At 40.1% G+C, this 19807-nt stretch overlaps 1 protein-coding gene across 3 annotated transcripts in view; it reads right to left on the bottom strand.

Annotated features, from left to right (window-relative positions):
* LRP5 (LDL receptor related protein 5) overlaps positions 1-19807 on the bottom strand; it is a 136974-nt gene that overhangs the window by 64247 nt on the left and 52920 nt on the right. For all 3 annotated transcript variants that reach the window (XM_031608964.2, XM_090140681.1, XM_031608965.2), the window contains 3 exons: positions 19500-19696; positions 17881-18012; positions 685-1081 (listed from right to left, as the gene is read on the bottom strand). In XM_031608964.2, coding sequence (XP_031464824.2) covers positions 685-1081; positions 17881-18012; positions 19500-19696 — 726 coding nt within the window. The remainder of the gene's footprint in view (positions 1-684; positions 1082-17880; positions 18013-19499; positions 19697-19807) is intronic.

Below are 19807 nucleotides of genomic sequence, written 5' to 3'. Positions count from 1 at the left end.
AAAAGGGCAGAAACAGTCAATGCACATAACCTGCAATACAGAAAGTGTCAAGATCTGTTCTATTTTTGAAAGAACTTGCTAACTTTCTGCTTTCCAAACCGTAGTAGCAAATAAACCAACCAACTTGAACTGTAACCCTTCCGCACAGGGAGGTTTTGGAGTCTCCTCTGTGACAATCTTCAAAAGCTGCCTGGATATAGTTGTGGGCACCCTGCTCCAGATGTCCCTGCTTGAGCGGAGTTGGACTAAATTGTAGAATAGCTTGGATAGGAAGGAACATCAATGGTCACCCAGTTCTAACCCCTGCCCACCTCAGCCATTCTGTACATTCTGTAAGCAGTAATGATAATCTAAAGCAAACTGTTAACGTACTGAAAGCGTGCAGTGGTCTGATTCTTTAACAGCTGTAATGCTGAAGATACAGAGAAAATAAAATTCAACAAACCACACTCAACACATTTTCATTTAAGAACACTGTATTTAGCAGTCACCTTCTACACCACATACATAGCATATGTATGTGATAGATGAAGCAAGGGAAAGCTTGTCACGTCTAGAACAAAATGAACGTTTGACAAATAATATACACATAATCTTGTAATTTGCAGATTTTGAGTTTCAAGAGGGCACAAACTGAACCCAAAAGCCTACTACTGTAGGGCTACCAGTAAAAACAAAACTTACCCCATCACAGGATTGAGCACGATTGCACGAGGTTCATCTAGATTTTCTGATATAAGGATCTTTCTCGACGTCCCATTCAAACGGGTCACTTCAATGCGGTCTGTTCCAGTATCAGTCCAGTACAGGTTCCTTGCCACCCAGTCTACAGCAATTCCATCTGGATGGTTGATTTCTGTGGTTACCAGAGTCTGTGCTCCAGAGCCATCAAGGTACGCCCGACGAATTGCCCGAACATCATCATCAGTCCAGTAGATGTAGCCTTCCACAGGATCATAGTCTATGGCAATTGCATGCCTGATATTGTCTATCTGCAGAATAATGTCAGTGAAGTCTGGCATGTCCAAGGAAATCCTTCTCAAGTCAGTCCTCCTAGCAAGCAGCAACACTTCTTCAGCACCTGGGGAGAAAACCATTCATAGTACTGCTTTTTTTGTTGTTGTTGTTGCAGCCCTAGCAACAGTTATTTCTCTACTAATGTCAGCACTTTAACACAACGCAGCAGTCTGTGAATTGCTGCTGTCACTACAATAAGGGATATATTCAAAACAAGAAGATCCAACTTGAACTGAACTACAGACTTGTCTGAACAGGGAGTTATTCCTAAACACTTCTCAACTAGCTATTTGTGCTGGCACTCATTTCACAATGACAGCATATTTCTCCCAGCCTCTCAAACTAACATGGAACTCTCAATCTAAAATAAGGACATCCATGCAAGTAGTTAGCTAGTCAATTGATTTGCTTTCAATCAGCAGCCCTCCATTAGCCAAATAAAAAAATTACGTGCAAGCGAATTCCCAAGGAGCACACCAACAGCCAGATCAAATGTATTTTGACTAATGCAAACATGCAGCTTGCAGACACCAAGCTCCAAAGTCCAGCCTGTACAGCAACCTACCACATTCTCCATTCTCCATGGAAAAACAAGAACTGCACAGCACCAGCAATTCTTGTTTCTGGAGGTAAAATAGTGTTGGTAGTAACCAATGTTTAACAAAGATTCCAAACCAATACTCATAAAGACACTCTTGAAAAGACCTCTGGTATCAAATCCCACCTGTGTCTCTACCATTCCTCCAAGTAAGATCACAATTTTATTTTTCTTTTTTAAATATTGGCCACATAATGGATGTTTCCCAAAACTACTTTTGCACTATCAAGAAAGTAGTAATGGAAGTAGTTACAAAAGATAAGCGAGGCTAAACACAGAATAATGCCATTCCTTTCATTAGCATGGACCAAAACAATAATTTGGTGGGGTTATGTCCAAATAGTTAATAACATTATACAGAATTCCTAGCTTAGCCAAACTTTCCACCAGCTGTATCACCGCATCAGACGCGTTGTTTGACAGACAAACACTACATCATAAATAAGAGAACTAACAGGAGGCTTCAGTATTTCACAAACAAATTACATTAAGGATTTATTCCAGACAGCCCAATAAGAAAGCAAGTAACAGCTACAGCAATTATTTCTTATCTGGCCAAATCTGACATAAAACTAAGGCAATAGGATACTTTTCTCTCTCTTGTGGTCCTCCATCCCTCTGCGAAATTTTACTGCAGTAAAACAACCTGGAGCATACACACTTCAAAGCCCAACAGTTTTCAGTATTTTCTTTCTGGCAGTTTCTTCTACCAGAACAAAACCAGGACGCAGTAAAACATAAGGTTGCTGAAGACGTTTCTCCCACATGCTTCAGCACATACAGAGCAATATATGTATTTTTCCTTCTTTTTCTAGATGTAGTTTCAGAACTGACAAGCGTTTACATTTTAGCAAGACTGCAGAACTGGAAAGTAGAACAACAACACTTCCATTTTGTCCAGTACAGGAAACATCAGCCAGAGGCGGTAACTTCCAGCTCCCACCAACTGCCCAGATTAAATGAAAACAGTCAACATGGAACGCATCTTCTTGAGACCACTAAGCAGAACAAACTCAAATCCTCACAAGAACACTCTTCTAAAAGAAAATTTCATCTGGGTGTATGTATGAAGTTTGAGACTCAGAAGAACTGCAAATCAAAATCAAATTCATATTCCCATCCGGAGCAGGATGGTACTGGTTTCCAAATCCAAAAGCAGATAGCAGAGTTTCACCTCCAAATAATATCTCAGAAACTCCTAACAGTGCTCAGGTTGCCAGGATATGATAAAATGAAAAGAAAGGTCTACAAGAGCAGCATCTGAACAATATCCAAGCAATTTTCCCAAGTGAAGCAGCACTGCCGCCCTCCTTGCCACTGGCTGCTTGTTCTCACTTCACTATCACTCCTCCCCATGTGCAAACACAACATGCAGCAAGGTTATTGCTGCAAACCACACAAAAGAGCTCATCTGAATGAGTTTTTAGCCAGATCAGTTCACTGCAGAGCTCCAGGAACACCTGTGATGGCACAAGGAAGGCCTCCAGTCACTTGCAGCTCTATGTAAGAAGGGAACAGCCCTGGGTGACCAGACAGCTTCTAAGGCTTCTCTCTTCCTTTGCTCCCTGAGGAAAACACAGCAACAGTTTTTCATTCATCAAGATTCCCTTCCGTTAAGGGAACAACTTGTACAAGCAATTGTCAGAAAGCTCTGCTAGTAAAACTACTCTTTTTTCAAAAGCTTTGTAAATCTCCTGCAAAGAGGAGAAAAATAATGGAATACATAAGATGCTACTTGGTATCTTCTACCGTGCTTAGAAGTGATGACTGACATTCAAACAGCAGAAATTAATCAGGTGCTTTGACAAAAAAAAACATGGTGAACAAAAAATATAACGCTTATACCTCCCTCTTCTTCCATATTTCTTAAACGATTTTTGAATGATTAATTATCTGTAATGGCATATGGTACAAATGAAAGATGACACTGCCAACAACTCTATCTACTCCAAATACAAGACAATTTCCTTTTTTAAGCAAGCAGAAGACCATAGCTGTTAGAAGTGCTTGAAAAGGCTGTCTGGGAACAAAAGAAGTTCAGAGTCTGCTAAGCTCTTCTCTATTTCAAGGACTACCCCAGCAAGAGTAACCTCTGGGCTAAACTGACATTTCTGGATAGATAACACGTCCACGAGAGCTTTACTAGTTTCTAATATAATGACAAGAATCTGCTTTCAGACCTTCAAAACAATAAGGCTTTGTACTAAAAAAAATTAAAAATGATAATTTTAGGAAGCCTGTGTCAATGTTGGAAGCAGCAGAAATGAAAAGAAAGGCAGGTCACCTGGATCCTGGACATTACCTTGAACAGTATAGATGGTCCACCACTATACAGCTTCTTTAGAGGACAAAATTCCCATAAATATTATTTGGCAACACAAACACACAATTTTTTTTTAATTTTCTAAATTAGTTTTCTAGTAGTTTAGTTTTCTAAAATAGTTTTCTAATGCAAATTAAAATCACTCCCTAACAGCCAAAGGAAAAAAGCCAGTGGAGAGAGCATCTGCAGATCCTGATCCGCAACTGCAGAGCTCAGACAGCAAGCTACAACAGCATAGCAGCAACAGCAACAACAAAACACCTCGTGAAATGAAGCTTTATGGTTTGCTTCCATGTTTCTGAAATGTTTCACTGGTAGGAGTCAGAGTAATACCCCAAACAAGCAAAAACTCAGGCCCCAGAACTCAGTATGGAAAGGGGATGCACTTGGTCAATAAAACATTCCATAAAAAGGAGAGTAGGGATAAATACTTTTAGCTCAACTGTGTCAGGAAGTGAGCTGCACTGCAGCTGCTCAGCCACCCACAGCACTTGGTTTCATATTCACCTTACCTTCTAATCTCCATTACATTAACGTCTGCAATCACAATCTTAATATTGTGCAGTGTGAAGCTAAATAGCACCAAATATATGCATACAACTGATAACACAGCAATTACCAGCATTGCATGCATTTCTAAGACGACCAACATTACAGGTATCACTGCATGGGAACAGACAGATAAGAATCAAATGTGTACATTTTGCCTCTTCACACGAATGATTGCATCTTCACCTTGGTTCACGGGGAACAAGGTCAGGGTTGAATGTACCAGAAGAAGGAACTGGCAGATCAAAACTTAAGGCCCAGGTTATACCCACAGGCACTGGCTAAACAACAGGCTGTAAGGCATCATTAAGATCCTCCTAAAAACCATAAATAATAGCAAAACAGCAGTAACAACCTAATTCAACTGTATCTCATCTAGCTGTCCTATGTACACATTCATTTGCATACAAAATAATATTTGACCAGGAAAGCAGGAACAGAGCAGTCACTACCCCTTGAATCAGCAATTGCAAGTGACTATAACCTCCCAGCAAAGGGAAAAAACAATCCTATTTCTAACATACTCAGCCATTCAAACTTCTTCTGCAAGCTTTGGGAATATATTCTGTGCCATAGACATACACAGCTGAAAATCATCATGGAGAAGACAATTTGGCAATCCAGGGCTTCAGGACTAGGCAGTTTTCTCTGCTGACCCAATTGACCAGAAAAAGAATAACAATAATTCCACTTGACAAGTGGGACAGGACAGCTCATCGGTAGTTGAACATTTTTTGGAAAATTCTTGTAATTTTTAACATGCCTCTAACTGATGCTTATGGGAAAGAGACATAATAAAGGGCATGAGCTATTTGACTGATTTAAAGTTCTGGCTGCTCAGCCATTTGTGTTGGAGAGATGCTACTGCTTAAAATGAAGTCAAATTATTACACAACAAGGCTCCTGACAGGCACTATCTACATCCTTAGACACTGCAAGACACATGAACAGAGAAAATGTGAACACTAGGTCTTGTTACGTCCTTCCTCACATCCCTTTCAAAAGCTGGTAAAAGTCCCTCATGGTGGACAGTTTTTGATGGGTGCAAAAATCCTGGCCTTTATTACACCACACTCCAAACGTTACAGTGTTTTTTTATTACTGTATTTTCATCTATTAACACATTTCTAGTATAAAAGGAGAGAGAAATTTGGCACTGGGCTCTGAGCACAGCACTGTGAGATGAGAACTTATCTCAGCAGCGTTGTTGGTTCTTTCCAAAAACCTGGACAAACACGCTCGTCTGCCTCATTAGTTTTATCTGCATCATGGAGGCATTTTGATTATTAATGTTGGTAGGAATGTTTTCAAGGCTACAGAAGTGCTACGTTGTGACTTGTCTGCTGCAATGCTAGATACCCCAGAACCTGCCTAGTACATTATAGCGAGCTGTTTACCTAGTGCTGGAGTGCTACAGCATTTATTTGATTAAACTGATGTTCACAAACCTCTCCCACTGTACTCTTGTAACCACACAACCAAGAGATTCCCAGAGAATCACTGTTATAGCACAGTCATGTAGAACATCACACCACGATCAACTCCTTTTTTGTTTTTTTTCCCCCTTGCAGGGTACGTGAGGGAGAATGCAAACTATCCCAAGTACAACATCACAGCAGTTTATGAAAAGTCCTCTATGCAAACCATAGATCAGAACACCAGAAGAAATGAGGCCACTCTAGAGTTGCCATTCATTTAAAAAGACTCAGTTTCAACTCTCACCAGTTTAAAACTTTTAACTCTTTATTTTACTTAAGACATCGTCGGGTTTTTTAATTCACTAAAAGCAGTCTGCAACCTTTCATGGAATTTTCAGCATGTTTGATACCCATAAAAACCCATGAAATGTTCTTCTAAACCAGTGCTAACAATATCTCAATTTAAAAACAAACAAACAATAGAAAAATGCAAGGCAGTCACTCTCACTTTCTGAAGACTATATTCTCTCTTTGCAATCAAGAAATCCCACAGAAGCAGGTTAGGAGACTTTTTTGTTTGTACATGTGACGCTTTCCTTCCATTCCCAGTACCCAATTATTTTTAATACCCGTGCTAGGTACAGTGTTTGCTTTGATTTCCCTGTTTTGTGCGCTCGCTATTAAAAATTCATGCTTCAGCGCTGAAAATGGCAGCTGCATTCTATTTGCAAAATTAACTGCAATCAGAGCTGACAGCAGTGAAGCAGGCCATCTCACCAGCCTGACAAGAGCCTTTTTTATTCTTCCCTTGGCCCACTTCACATTTGACAAGTGACAAGACGTCTATAATACAGTAACAAATGCTCCAATTTATTCACCCAATCTAAACAAATGTAGGCTGCAGTGGTTCCTTCTGCTAATCTATGCCAGAAAACACCATGCTATTCCTTTCCCATTTGTCTGCCTGCTAATCAGGCCAGAACAATGCTCCATTGTGAACTCTTCCCCTAGTTCTGTGTACACGCATGTGCATACACACCCAGTCTATATAAAGGCAACTTCTGAGATCTCTATATTTGTGGGGTGAAAAAAATAATCAGATAAACTGCAATAATGGTAAAGCTTTTCGTTCTTTGTGGAACAAAGCAGTCAGCTCTTTTTGAAAGCGGCCCATTAGAAAGTACTTTGACTGCAGGCAACTCTTTTACAAGCTGTTTGAAATAAGGGGGTGGGAGAAAACTTCATTATTCTGTATGGAATGTATGAAAATAAGAAATGCTGCCATGCTGTTTAACAATCTCAACAATATTTAAAACAATTCCAACATCTTGCATAACATTCAGCATCAGCCAGTCTTCACACCACAGGAAGAATGATGTAATGAAATTATGAGAGGTTTAAAGCTGCTATCAAACCCCACTCTCACTATTCAACTTCTGCAGAACAGAAAAACATTTAAGGAGATTGAACAAACTTTGGGAATACCCACAAACAAAGACCACTGTTTCATACTGCAGTGGTGCTGGCTCCAAGCTGGGAGAAAGAGGGATCGTATTCTTCTACTTGACATTACCAGGAAAAGCATGCAACACGTACGGGGTTTATCAGTTTAAAACTGAGAGCTGCACGCAGTGATTTTATGCAACCAACAAAACAGAAACAGGAAAGGTTTATTTGAAAGAATGTTTTGAGTGCCCACATTTGGACAGAGCTTGAATTGAAAGGTAAGTAGGCACAAGGAAACTAACACTTATGACAAAGAAAGGAAATACCAGAGCACTCATGTAACTCATAAATTACATCATACATCCCTGCACATTGTAGTGGAAAGGCTGTTGTCCAGTGTTTCTTCTATTATCTCAGTAGCAGACTCTTAATAGTAACTTTGCTTAAATCAGGAGAGAACTACAACTTCAAGCAGTTATGACACATTCACAAACAAACAAGGACCTCAAACAGAATGTTAATTAAACTCCACAGGTGATAAGATCATCAGCACAGAACAGCTGACTAGAACATAAGCAATGGTTCTTCCATACGTTCCACAGAAGACACATTAACACCCTGTCCTAGTCCAGGGCCTGGGACCTATAAAACACCTGAAGATTGTATATACCCAGTATTCCATTTTGGGAGCACAAAGCTTTGTAAGGCTACTGCTAAGAGAGTAACTCTGAGGGAGATTTTTCCAGTTATAACTGCACTGACAGTAACCGAAATCAAAGATCAGCACAACTGCGTGTCTCTTGCTGTACCAAAAAAAAGAATTTTTTTGACCTGGACAGGCTGGAGAGCTGGTCAGAAAGAAACCAGATGAGGTTTAACAAAAGCAAGTGTAGAGTCTTGCATCTGGGGAGGAATAATTGCATGCACCAGTACAAGTTGGGGGATGACCTGCTGGAGAGGAGCTCTGCAGAAAGGGACCTGGGTGTCCTGGTGGACGACAGGTTGGCCACGAGCCAGCAGTGTGCCCTTGTGGCCAAGAGGGCCAATGGCATTCTGGGGTGCATTAAAAAGAGCGTGGCCAGCAGGTCGAGGGAGGTGATCCTCCCCCTCTACTCTGCCCTGGTAAGGCTTCATCTAAAGTACTGTGTCCAGTTCTGGGCTCCCCAGTACAAAAAAGACAGGGACCTCTTGGAAAGAGTCCAGTGGAGGGCCACAAAGATGGTGAAGGGCCTGGAGCATCTCCCCTGTGAGGAAAGGCTGAGTGAGCTGGGTCTGTTTAGCCTTGAGAAGAGAAGACTGAGAGGAGACCTGATCCAGGTCTATAAATATCTAAGGTGTGGGGGGCAGAGTGGCGAGGCCAGACTGTTTTCAGCAGTGTGTGGAGACAGGACAAGGGGAAATGGCCAGAAACTGCAGCACAGGAAGTTCCGCACCAATGTGCGCAAGAACTTCTTTACGGTGAGGGTGACGGAGCACTGGAACAGGCTGCCCAGGGAGGTTGTGGAGTCTCCTTCTCTGGAGATATTCAAGACCCATCTGGACGCCTACCTGTGTGACCTGGTGTAGGGAGCCTGCTTTGGCAGGGGGGTTGGACTCGATGATCTCTGGAGGTCCCTTCCAACCCCTACAATTCTGTGATCCTGTGAATTTGCCTTTATACAGAGGCTCCATCCAAAGACCTCAGAACAGTTCAACAAATAAGTCTTAACTCCTGCCCTGAGGTCTGGCTGTCTAAAAGCTATGTGCTTTAAAGAAAGAGCACAGGAAGTTGGAAACGTTAAGTGGTAAAACGGAATGTTAACCTGTAGATCTCAGTCCCAGCTCCCACTTTTAATTAGCAAAAAATAAACACCTCTTTGCACAGAATTCTTAATAACAGTGTATATTGAAAGCCATGGGAAAAAGGAAGACCAAGAAAAAGTCTACCACAAATTCTCACTTCTAGAAATACAGTGCATTTGTTGGATTTTGGTACTTCCCTGCAAAGCCTTGTTTTAAAGCACCTATTTTTTGCAGCAGATAATCTGAGCCAGTAGGGCTATATCTGAAATCACTATCTTTTAAAGCAGTTCAGCAACTTTACTAGTTTCTATTAAACAGAATTTGGGTGCTGACATCTTCAAATACCAACAATTAAAAACCCACTAAACCCAACAGGATATATAATACTTTTTTTTTTCCCAAAATACCGGACAGAAGAAACACACAACAGTGTTACTACAATCCCATTTCTGCTGCATTCTAATTGCATAAGTTTCAAACTCACCTAGAAACCTTACATACATCAGTTTCTCTGCACTGTTTTCCTCCTTAACATCATGTCCCACAGGCTCGCCCGAAGTTGAAAGCTGTACAGTGCTCTGAAGTTTAAGTGCTAATTATAATGTTCCAAGAATGATGGAGCCACAGAAAAAGCAGCCATCATCACCTGTCAAAGGGTACACATCATGGAAAAAGCTATAAGCAATTCTAAGTTCAGGTTTGCAGATCTCAACCTTTCTGTTGCTACTTCGCTGCAGTAAGATGGTGTTTGCCCACACTATGTTTCAAGAGGCAGTCAAGCTGCAGAAGCTTAACAAGTTAACAGAGACTTGGTAAGTTTCCATGGGCAGGTACTCGGTGCATGAAGAATGTGAGATAACAAAGTTTACACATAAACCTTCTCAGCACAGACAAAGGGTGCGGTTCTACTGAAGTATAAAAACTGAGCTGATGGGAAGACTCAACATGAACAAAATGAGTTAGCTACCATCTCTCACTAGAACGTGTTTCAGTTTTTCAAAGCAGTCATCAATCTGAAACACGCACCAATCTGGAAGAGTTTCATTCATTGCTCCTTTAAACTTGCAGAAAACAGAGCTAGAAGATAAGGCAGACTTTTCAATCCCTCCAGGTTTGTTCCTTACAGCAAGTTTCTAATGGCTGCTATCCAGTGAAATTTTAAACAAGGCCATTTCCATAAGAGGCTATTTCATTTCTGCACTATACAAAGTACTCCCCATTTAGGAGGATAAAGGATGCTATGAATAGAAAATAATGTAATCTTTTCATACAGATCAAATGAAATCATAACCATAAAAGCAAGGGGAAAACAGATTCAAGAAAAACAATACCCACAAATAAAGAAAAGAAAAACACTTAATTTTTATGAAATAGGGTAGAACTAGGAGGAGGAAAACTCTATTGCTTTATTAACAAGGTTCAAAACCAGCACAGAAATGAACAAACCTTCCACTATGCCAATTCTTATGCATGAAGAAGCAACAGAGAAAATCATCAAAAAAAAACATGTAAGAATCCTAGGACATGTTTTGGAGGACATGTATACCCAAAAGGATTCATTGACTTCCTATTTGCAGAGTAGCCTCCAGATTTCCTAATCCATTACTCATTGCTGGACAGTTTTTACAATTCTTTCTGGTTAACTGCAAAGGCATTTCAGTGAAATGTTGTTCCACACATTATTTCCAATTAAGTAAACACAATTCCACCTCATTGTTTTAGTGCTAAAGGATCAATGGATATGTTTGGAGTAGTGTATCATAGTCAAAATGGGTCTGGATGCAAGGAATAAAGAGTTATTTCCTCATTCACCAACTGCATCTCACTTTCATAGCCTAGAATTTGTATAAATCTCCTCCCTGTAGGAACGCCGCTGTACAGCCCTTGTGCAAGTCATCTATTACCCAAACTTTCCTCTCATAGGATCACCCATAGTTCCTTTCACAAGATCATCTGCTGGAGGGTTGGAAATAACACAAAATTACAGAACTAAAATGGTAGCAGGCATTTAGGGAGATGCCAATTATACAAATCCCTAACACGGAGAAGCCATCTTCAGGAAGGTCCCAGCTCAGTGTAACAGAAAAAATACATGGAGATGGCTACTCCTTGATAGGCAAAGGAAACACAATTGGGAGCACAGCAGCAAGATGGGGAACAAGAAAAAGACCTCCCAGTATTACGAACAAGATCTTCCTATGGTAGTCAGACATCAGGCACAGGGCAGAAGATATCTGTGAAATCAAAGCATGGTGCAACCAAAGTATCTTTTTCTTTTTTTTTCCCCCCATGGTTGCATTTAAATCAGATAACATGCAAGAGAAAGAGACAGGCATGCAGGCATTCTTTCAATATTTTCCTCCACAGTATTTTTTGTTGGAATTAGAATCTTTCTATTGTTTGTTTTCCCTGTGACAGAGAGATTAGTACATGATTGCTCCTTCCTTCTGTTCTGCGTTGTGAAGAAAGGGAAGGAGAAATAATACAGTTGGGAATATTACCCAACTCTAATGAACTGCCTCAACAACAGAATCAGGGATTAAAAAAAAAAAAGCCAGCTAAACACTTGAAGCTACTGCCTTCTTCCCCAGTCACAAAAACAGAGTTCTATTTTGACAAGCCAGAATTCCATAGTTCATTTCAAAAACTACAAATGTTCTGCCCTCACAGAAGAAATCCTACAGATCCTAGAAGGGATTGACTCAAAAGCCAAAGCTTTCCCACTTTAAAGCAAATAGCAATTGCTTTGTACTGCAGACATGCTTCTCTGGTGAGCTGAGGTCAATACGCTGTGTCTCAGACAACCACTTGCATTCTGACATGCCAGGTACAAGACGCCTACAAAAGCAGCTAGCTAATTAGGAAGTAGCCATCACCAACTGGCCACAACTTGCACAAGAAATAGATAATTTTTCTAGAGAAACAAATAGGCTCCTCTCCAAACTTTAGTTTACGCAACTGTTGTGGGTTAGTCTTGGTAGGCAGCTCACTCAGCCACTCACTCACTCGCTGCCCCAGTCGGATGGAGAAGGGAATCAATTGTAAGGGTAAAAGTGAGAAAACTCTTAGATTAAGACAATTTAGTAGGTAAACAAAAAAAACCTGTTTTGCTTTGCTTGTGTGTAACAAAGAATCCATTCAACTACTTCCCATGTGCAGGGAAAATGAATGATGCTCAGATGAAATTGCCATAATTATGTAATGCGGAGAGTAAAAATACGTAGTTTTACTGAAATGTTTTACACATACATTCCAACAAAGCATTATTGAGAAGCAAATATAAAACCGTAGCTTTTAGAACCTTGTGGTGGGCAGCTTCCAGAATCTGCATAGATACTGGAATAACTGAGCTTCTATAGCTCTGAGACCTCTACTAAACTTAAAAGATACACAATTTTTAAAGAATTTTACTGAAAGTCTTAAGTTTCTCCTACCCATTTCAACTCTGTGGACATAGATTCAAATTATTAACAGTTTGGGAGGGCGAGGTGAGTTTTCCCTTAAAACTTTCTGCCATCAGACACAGATGAATAGGCTGTAAAATTCTGACACAAATTTTAGTTGATATGCAGTTGACTCGCTTAGTATCATGAGAGCAGAAAATGATGTGGAATGATAGTTAATAGCCTTCGGGAATGTAACACTAACAGACAGAGGGAATTCAAGAAGTTGGGGTGACCATTTACAGAGAAACAAATCCACTTCTAGGAAAAAAAGACAGGCTTTGTACATTTTTTGAGGGCTGGCAGCAGTGGCTGTTAGTAAAACCAAATAGAGAAGATAGATTACGTATTTTCCAGAAACATATATGGAAGATACTGCTGAATACTATTTGCAGAAATGGGTTCAGTTTTGAAAGAAAGCATACATATCTTATAAAAAAAGACTGGGAGCACAGTTTAATCCCAATTAGCTGACAAGATATACCACAATGCTCTAAATTTGACTATGATTAAACTGATCTGCAAGGCGAAGACAAAGACGAGAGGAAAAAGCAGTGGAGGACTGAGACTGCACCTCTGCCCAGCAGAACAAAGCAAAACTCTCTCCAACAAAGTAGAACAGGATGAAAAAATCCTGGTTCCACTCATATGAAGTGGTAAAATTATAATAAAAAGTGCACCAGAACTGTAATCAGAAACAGATAAATCTTGTTCACTGTACACCAAGGAAAACAAGACAAGACTGCTAGCATGATAAACATGCAAGACGAAGCTGCTCAAAGGAGAAGACATGCAGCTATCACTTGAAGACTGTGCTGCAAGGTAAGACAGGTTCAAATATTCAATAACAGAACTCACTAAATCCTAAAAACAAACCAACAAAACCCTTCAAAAATCAAAACAATTCTGTTCAATAAAAAGATGAGTGTCATCTTTAAAGAAAAGAAAACCTTTCTGGTCATAAATCAGCAAAATGACTGAAAAAGGACCTGAAGCTCTACGGCCTATTTGCTGCTATTTGTCTATTGCTGATCAAACCAAACAGAGCTCTGAAAACACGCACAGAACAGACATAATTTTTACTTTTTACTTACTCTTTAATTACTTGCATCAGTAAGTATAAACAGGAAGAACCTAAAAAATTAACTAAACCAGACTAACAATTTTATGACAGGATGAACAAAGACAATTAGGTAGAATTACAAATCCCTTTTAACCAAGTTCTTGTTCCATTCTCAGAGACTCATGGGATTACTCAAGTAGGCTTTGAGAAGACTTTCAGACAAACACATACAAATCACGAAAGCCACTTGGTCTAAGAATTAGATCTGTTTTGAAATATGACATTTCAGAGTTCAGTTATTCCTGGAAATTACGTGGTAATTAGAATTATTACTGAATAGATTACTCTCCACAGGCACTTCCTTCAGACTAGAGCTGTTGGACTCTAACAACACTGGCATTACAAACAGTGACTTCCTTACCTTAAAAATGGGCAAGACCAAGTGGGTCCTATCACTCAAAGATCTGAAAGGAATGTGTTACTTTTTGGTTCACACAGTGCCTGTCAGGCAACTGATATTAATGCCATTTCAGGAGCTGCTTTTACCAACTCAGGTTACAGAACTTCCTTAGAGTTGCACTGAAGTTGTAAGACTCTCAGCACCCTGGGAGTTACGCTGATTACGATCTCTTTGTTTTTAATACCTGAGGCCATAATACAAACAGAGCTCCTTGTCCTCCCTTCCAGCAAAGGGTGGTCCAATACAACTTCATAGGTAATTTCAAAGATCTTGAAATTACCAAAGAGCTTGAAAGCTCACTTTAAAATCACAGAATCACAGAACATCCCGAGTTGGAAGGGACCCAAAGGATCACTGATCTCCTGACTCCACAAAGGATCACCTAAAAATTAAACCACACGTTTGAGCATTGCCCAACCACTCCTTGAACTCCAGCAGCTCGAAGCTGTGCCTACAGCCCTGGGCAGCCTGTTCCATGCTCACCATCTTTGGAGAAGAACTTTTCCCTAACATTCAACATAACCCACACAGCTTCATCAGGCCCTGTCGCTGTCACACAGAGCAGAGCTCAGCACTGCCCTCCGCTCCCTGTGAGGAGCTGCCATGAGGCCTCCCCTCAGCTCCTCTGCTCTGGGCTGAGCAAACCCAGGCACCTCAGCCACCTCTCACACACCTTGCCCTTCAAATCCTTCACTATCTTTATAGCCCTCCTCTGGATGCTATCTAATAGCTTTTTATTGTCTTCTGATATTGTGGCACCCAAAACCGTACACACTTTTGGAGGTGAGGCCACACAGTGCAGGAATTCTCACTGAGCGCTCACAGGAGCAATTCTGTTGACACAACTAATAGATAGGGAACTGCAACCTTCCTATTCAACTCTGCAACAGCTAGTAAAGCACTTAGTCTACACCTTCAGCAATCAAATACACCAATCTCAACAAAGCCTGTCACTGTTATACAGACAAGAAAAAGCTTGCTAATATTTATCAAATGTTGCACACATTTTTTTGCTAGCAAATCCAGCTATTGGTGTGGACAGAGAGGAGAACTCAATGGATGAAAACTTCAGATAACAGGTGCTTTGTTTTCATGCTAGCCTGCTAATTACAGCTTTTTTCCCACAGAAATATAAAACCAGTCCTCACACTGCAGAGAGCTCTATGTAGGCAGTTCTCCAGGTACCCTGTAAGTTCAGGTCATGTTATCAGTGAGCAAAGAAAACATCACACACCAACAGGGCAAAACAGAGCAACATCGTGTTGGAAGGGAAGTAACAAGACATCTGATACCTGCACCAAGCAAGTACACATTCCCAGAGAGGGTCTTGTGCATGATGCTAGTTGTCATCTGTCCATATGTTTAATCCATATATTTCACATTATTAGTGATATATATCTACTGCGTAGCTTTCTTCTCTTGACATAGAGCAACCCTTTAGCACCAGAGAGAAAACAGTATGAACCCTACAGAAAGCCAAAATTAAAGAATAATGAATTATTCACTTAACACAGATACAGTAGTTACTGCTTCAGCAAATCAACATTCATACATTCAGAAAATGGCTAAAGATCCACTTCTGAAGTTTCAATGCATAAAGACGACACAGTCAAATGCAAACAAAATAATGGCATAGCCAGTCCTTGAATTCATGTTTTCTTAATTACCTGGGCAAATTACCATTCAGTACTGTTACTCTGCAACAAGCTACAACTCTATCTGAATGTTCTGTATGTGCACATTCTTCAGTATCCAAGTGAGCTGAAATTGCTTAAAAGTCCCAGTCTCGAGGCTTATCTGCACAAGAATACTTTCTGACAGAACTATACAGTAACATTAAATAGCTATCTTTGTACCAGTAAACTCCCAACAGGGACAGATTTTGAGAACAAAATGCTTTTTCCTCTTACAGAGGAATTCATGGTACTATTTTTGCAATTCACTTCAAAGTCTAATGTCAAGGAAGCTGATATGCCTAAGTGACTTAGCACTTTAGCTAATGGGCAGCAAAACAGAGAGGTGGTCAACACTGTAGCATCTGTAGTTCTTGACACAACTTGACCACAAAGGACTCGTGCAGAGAACAAAAAGTCAGTTCCTTGGAACCAAGGAGTTAATTTTAATTAATAAGAGTGGAAAGAGAAGCACATGGATGCTGGCATAAGGCAGACAGGACAACAAAAGACGTGGAGCTTGGGAAAGAAATAATCCATAAAACTGAACCAAAAGGCCACATTCTTATGCAAAACCAGATTTCCTGTTCCCATCCCACTTTTTTGCCCTCCTTTGACAGAACACCCTCGACAGATTGTCTGGCTTAACAATGGAAAGGTGAAAGCACAGTATAAGCAGTCACTCCTGCTTGTGCTATCCGCCAAAATGCCAAAAGCAGGCTGACCTTCATTCCCACTGCCAGAAACATAAGGTCAATATGAACGTCTAAAAAGGTTGTCCTGCATATTCAGCCATGTTTTTTAAAGACTGTGAAAGGGAAACTTTCCAAAGCTAGAAGAAGGAAAGAGAAAGGTCTTTCAAAGCAGCTGCAAGAATTACCTTATAAGCCTTTCAATTGCACCAGGATGAGCTAATAAAGCTGGCCCTTAAGCCCTGGAGATTCAGCGTTCAAATTCTGCTTCAAGTTCTCAAATGAAAGGAAACTATTATGCTTGCTTTACTACTTACAGGAATCGAGCCACATCAGAAAACAACTACACACTTTGACTCGCCTCGTGAAAACGCAACGGAAGGTCCTTCAGTCTGTCTGCAGAACTTTGTCTGGTAGCATCCCTATGACTACATGTGTTAATCCCGTGTTTTGCTATAATGAATTTTTATAAGAAGCTTCCTGAACGATAATAAAATCAAGTGGTATACTTGGAAGACTTGACTCACGCAATTTATTGACATGAATATGCATCCAGTTATATATTTCCTTTAAAGCATGCACTCCAGCTATTATTCTTTGAATGGCTTTTTTTTCCGGTAATAAAAGATTCCTCATTTATGTTTCACTGATAGGGAACTGGCACCTGAAGAGTTATTTTTTCTACTTCTACTATCTCATTTAGTTTTAATAAGAAGCTTTGTACAAAGCCTTGGCTGACTTTAAAAATTAATATAATGTCCAAAAATACAATACCTCATATCTCATCACACAGAAGAGCCCAAAGGGAAAGATAGATTAGTCATCTTCAGCACCAGAAAAGTGACATTTTCAGTTTAAAACTTAATTTTCCATTTTTTTGTTCAGATTATTTCATTATGAAACTAATGGAAGCAGGGACAACATATGAGTTCTTCCTCTGAAATAGTATATGGGCACCCAGACTGAGCCTCATCTGCTTTTGGCAAGTCTTAAGCACACTGTGCTTTGATATGCAACAGGAGGGCAACAGCACAGCCATCACGATGCACCAGTAACTACAGGTCACTGAACAAGAGGGAGCAAAACCTCTGCCCATGGCCCTCTGCTCAAATGGAAAGAGGTCCTACAGTACCTCTAATAAATTGCTTCTACAACAGTCTCCACATGCTACTCCATTTCTACAGAGAACGGGCAACACAAAATACAGCCAAAAGGCACAAAACTTGGCAAAGTTTTGGTAACTTGGTAGGATATATGAGCGCAAAATTTCTGCAATAAGGATAACATCTCTGCAATTTCAGGAGAACGCTGAAATTTCAGTACATCAGCCAGTTCCATTCAATTTACTTTTTCAATTTTTAAGCAGTAAACCCAAACCAAGTCAGCTCCGCTACTGTAGAAAAGCAAAGCTCTTACCTGATTTGCATGTCCTGCCATCATCTTCTAGCTGCACACCAGTGGGACAGGCACAGCTATAGAAGGGGTCTCTTGGTGATAGCAGGCACAGATGGGAGCAACCACCATTGTTTTCTTCACACGGAGTGTGAACTTCAAGAAACCAACCAAACAATCAATCAGGTTTATTTTCCTTTTTCTAGAACACCTAAAGCTCTTTTTTTTTTCCTCCCTATGAGGAAGAAATCATAGATCCCAAATGACTGGCAGAAGGTTGGTGCTAAATGACAAAGGAGCCACAAAATAAAGCATTTGATTCCCCACCTCCCCAGCAACTTATTTCTGGGAGTATCTAATTTGATATTTATGCAAAGCCAATTTTGAAAGAGCTGACAGCTCAGCACATTCTCACTGTACTGTTCTTCCAATGTTTTTGCAGTTGAACACAGTTACAAACTCTGAACACTACTTATTTCACCACTGCTGGGTCTGCTAAGCAGCATGGAAATAGAAACTGGGGTCTGGAACAGCCCGTGCATCGCAGTACTGCTGCATATTGGAAATAGTTTTGTTTTTTTTTTTTCCCCAACTGCAGAGTTTTTACAAGACATATCTCTGAATCATCAGGCAATGCAGGGAGGAAAGGTGTCAAATCCCATGAATACTTTATCAACATTAGAAAAAAGCACAAATACTGAAAAGATTACAAATATCTACTCTTTCCTCTCGACACCCCAGATATTTTGAGAACATAAAAATTAAAAGTAAATTTAAAAAATGAGGGGAGTGGAGGGGTGCAACTGAGCCCTACACCTCATTTACTAGAACAAAATACGGCTGCAAGATACAGAGCAGTAACCACAAATAATCAGAGAACAATGTCACATTTAAAAACAAAGACACTGCAAGCTATGCAAGAACTCTCAAAAAAATCATAGTTTGAATAAGCTTAACTACTTTACTATAAGAATACAAAAATTCCAGTTAATTTGACTCGTGTTACTTCCACTGATAGTCACAGAGAGATGGAAAGGAAAACATATAAGCCTGATCTTAAAGAAGTCAATGGCATTTGAGCTATTTTCAGCAGATCATATTTTCATCATATTTTCATTGTTACTGACCCAGAAATACTGTGACCTATGGCTGGGACATTTCCTGAACTAAAAGCAATGGCAAGAATTCAGCATAGACAAATTCTTATCTGGAGCTTTCAGATAAACCAGGGTGCTGTGCGTATCTGACAACCTCCATGAAAACTTACACATGTTCCATCACCAAACTGATATCCGAACTCCTTTTGCTTATTTTCAAGCCTGCTTGCTGATATCCTATAAACTTTGCTGCGGAAGCTGACTTTGGATTTGGCATAGTTGAACTACACAATCCAAATAAATAAGAATATCTCCACTATGCAAGAGATGATTATTCCCAGAGCTACCGAATTATATACATTCCCACGCTATTGTTTTTATCTCATTTTCACTATTCTACTAAAAAAAGTCTAGGTCAATTCACAACGAATTCTCTGAAATGTTCTCAAAAGAGTAGAACTTCACATAACTCCCCTTTCTGATTAATGCTGTCCTGACAAACGAGTAACAGTTATGCAAAAGGCTTCAAGGAAAAGTAAAACGTACAGTAGGGCTGCCGGTCAGGACTTAAGACCTGGATGTCCATGGGTGAATAGAGAGCTGATAATATTTCCCTCCTCTTCTCTCCCGTCCGTTTGTTACAGGCATGAATGGAACGTGTCTGCCAGTCTGTCCAATACAAAGTGTCCCCAGACAACGTCAACGCAAATGGATGAGTAAGACTTCCTTCAACAACCTTTTGCCTAGAAGAAAGAAAGGGCAAGGATTAGTTTGCATTGCTTTCACTAGACATCCTTCAGGAAAAAAAAAAAAACAACCATGACTTCTTAAAAACTCATATAGAAATTGTCATA

The sequence above is a fragment of the Phasianus colchicus genome, chromosome 5 (genome assembly GCF_987193195.1).
Source record: "Phasianus colchicus chromosome 5, bPhaCol1.hap1.1, whole genome shotgun sequence".
Taxonomy (NCBI): Eukaryota; Metazoa; Chordata; class Aves; order Galliformes; family Phasianidae; genus Phasianus; species Phasianus colchicus.
The sequence above is the reverse complement of the archived record's forward strand: the minus strand, read 5'-3'. Positions and strand labels throughout refer to the sequence as shown.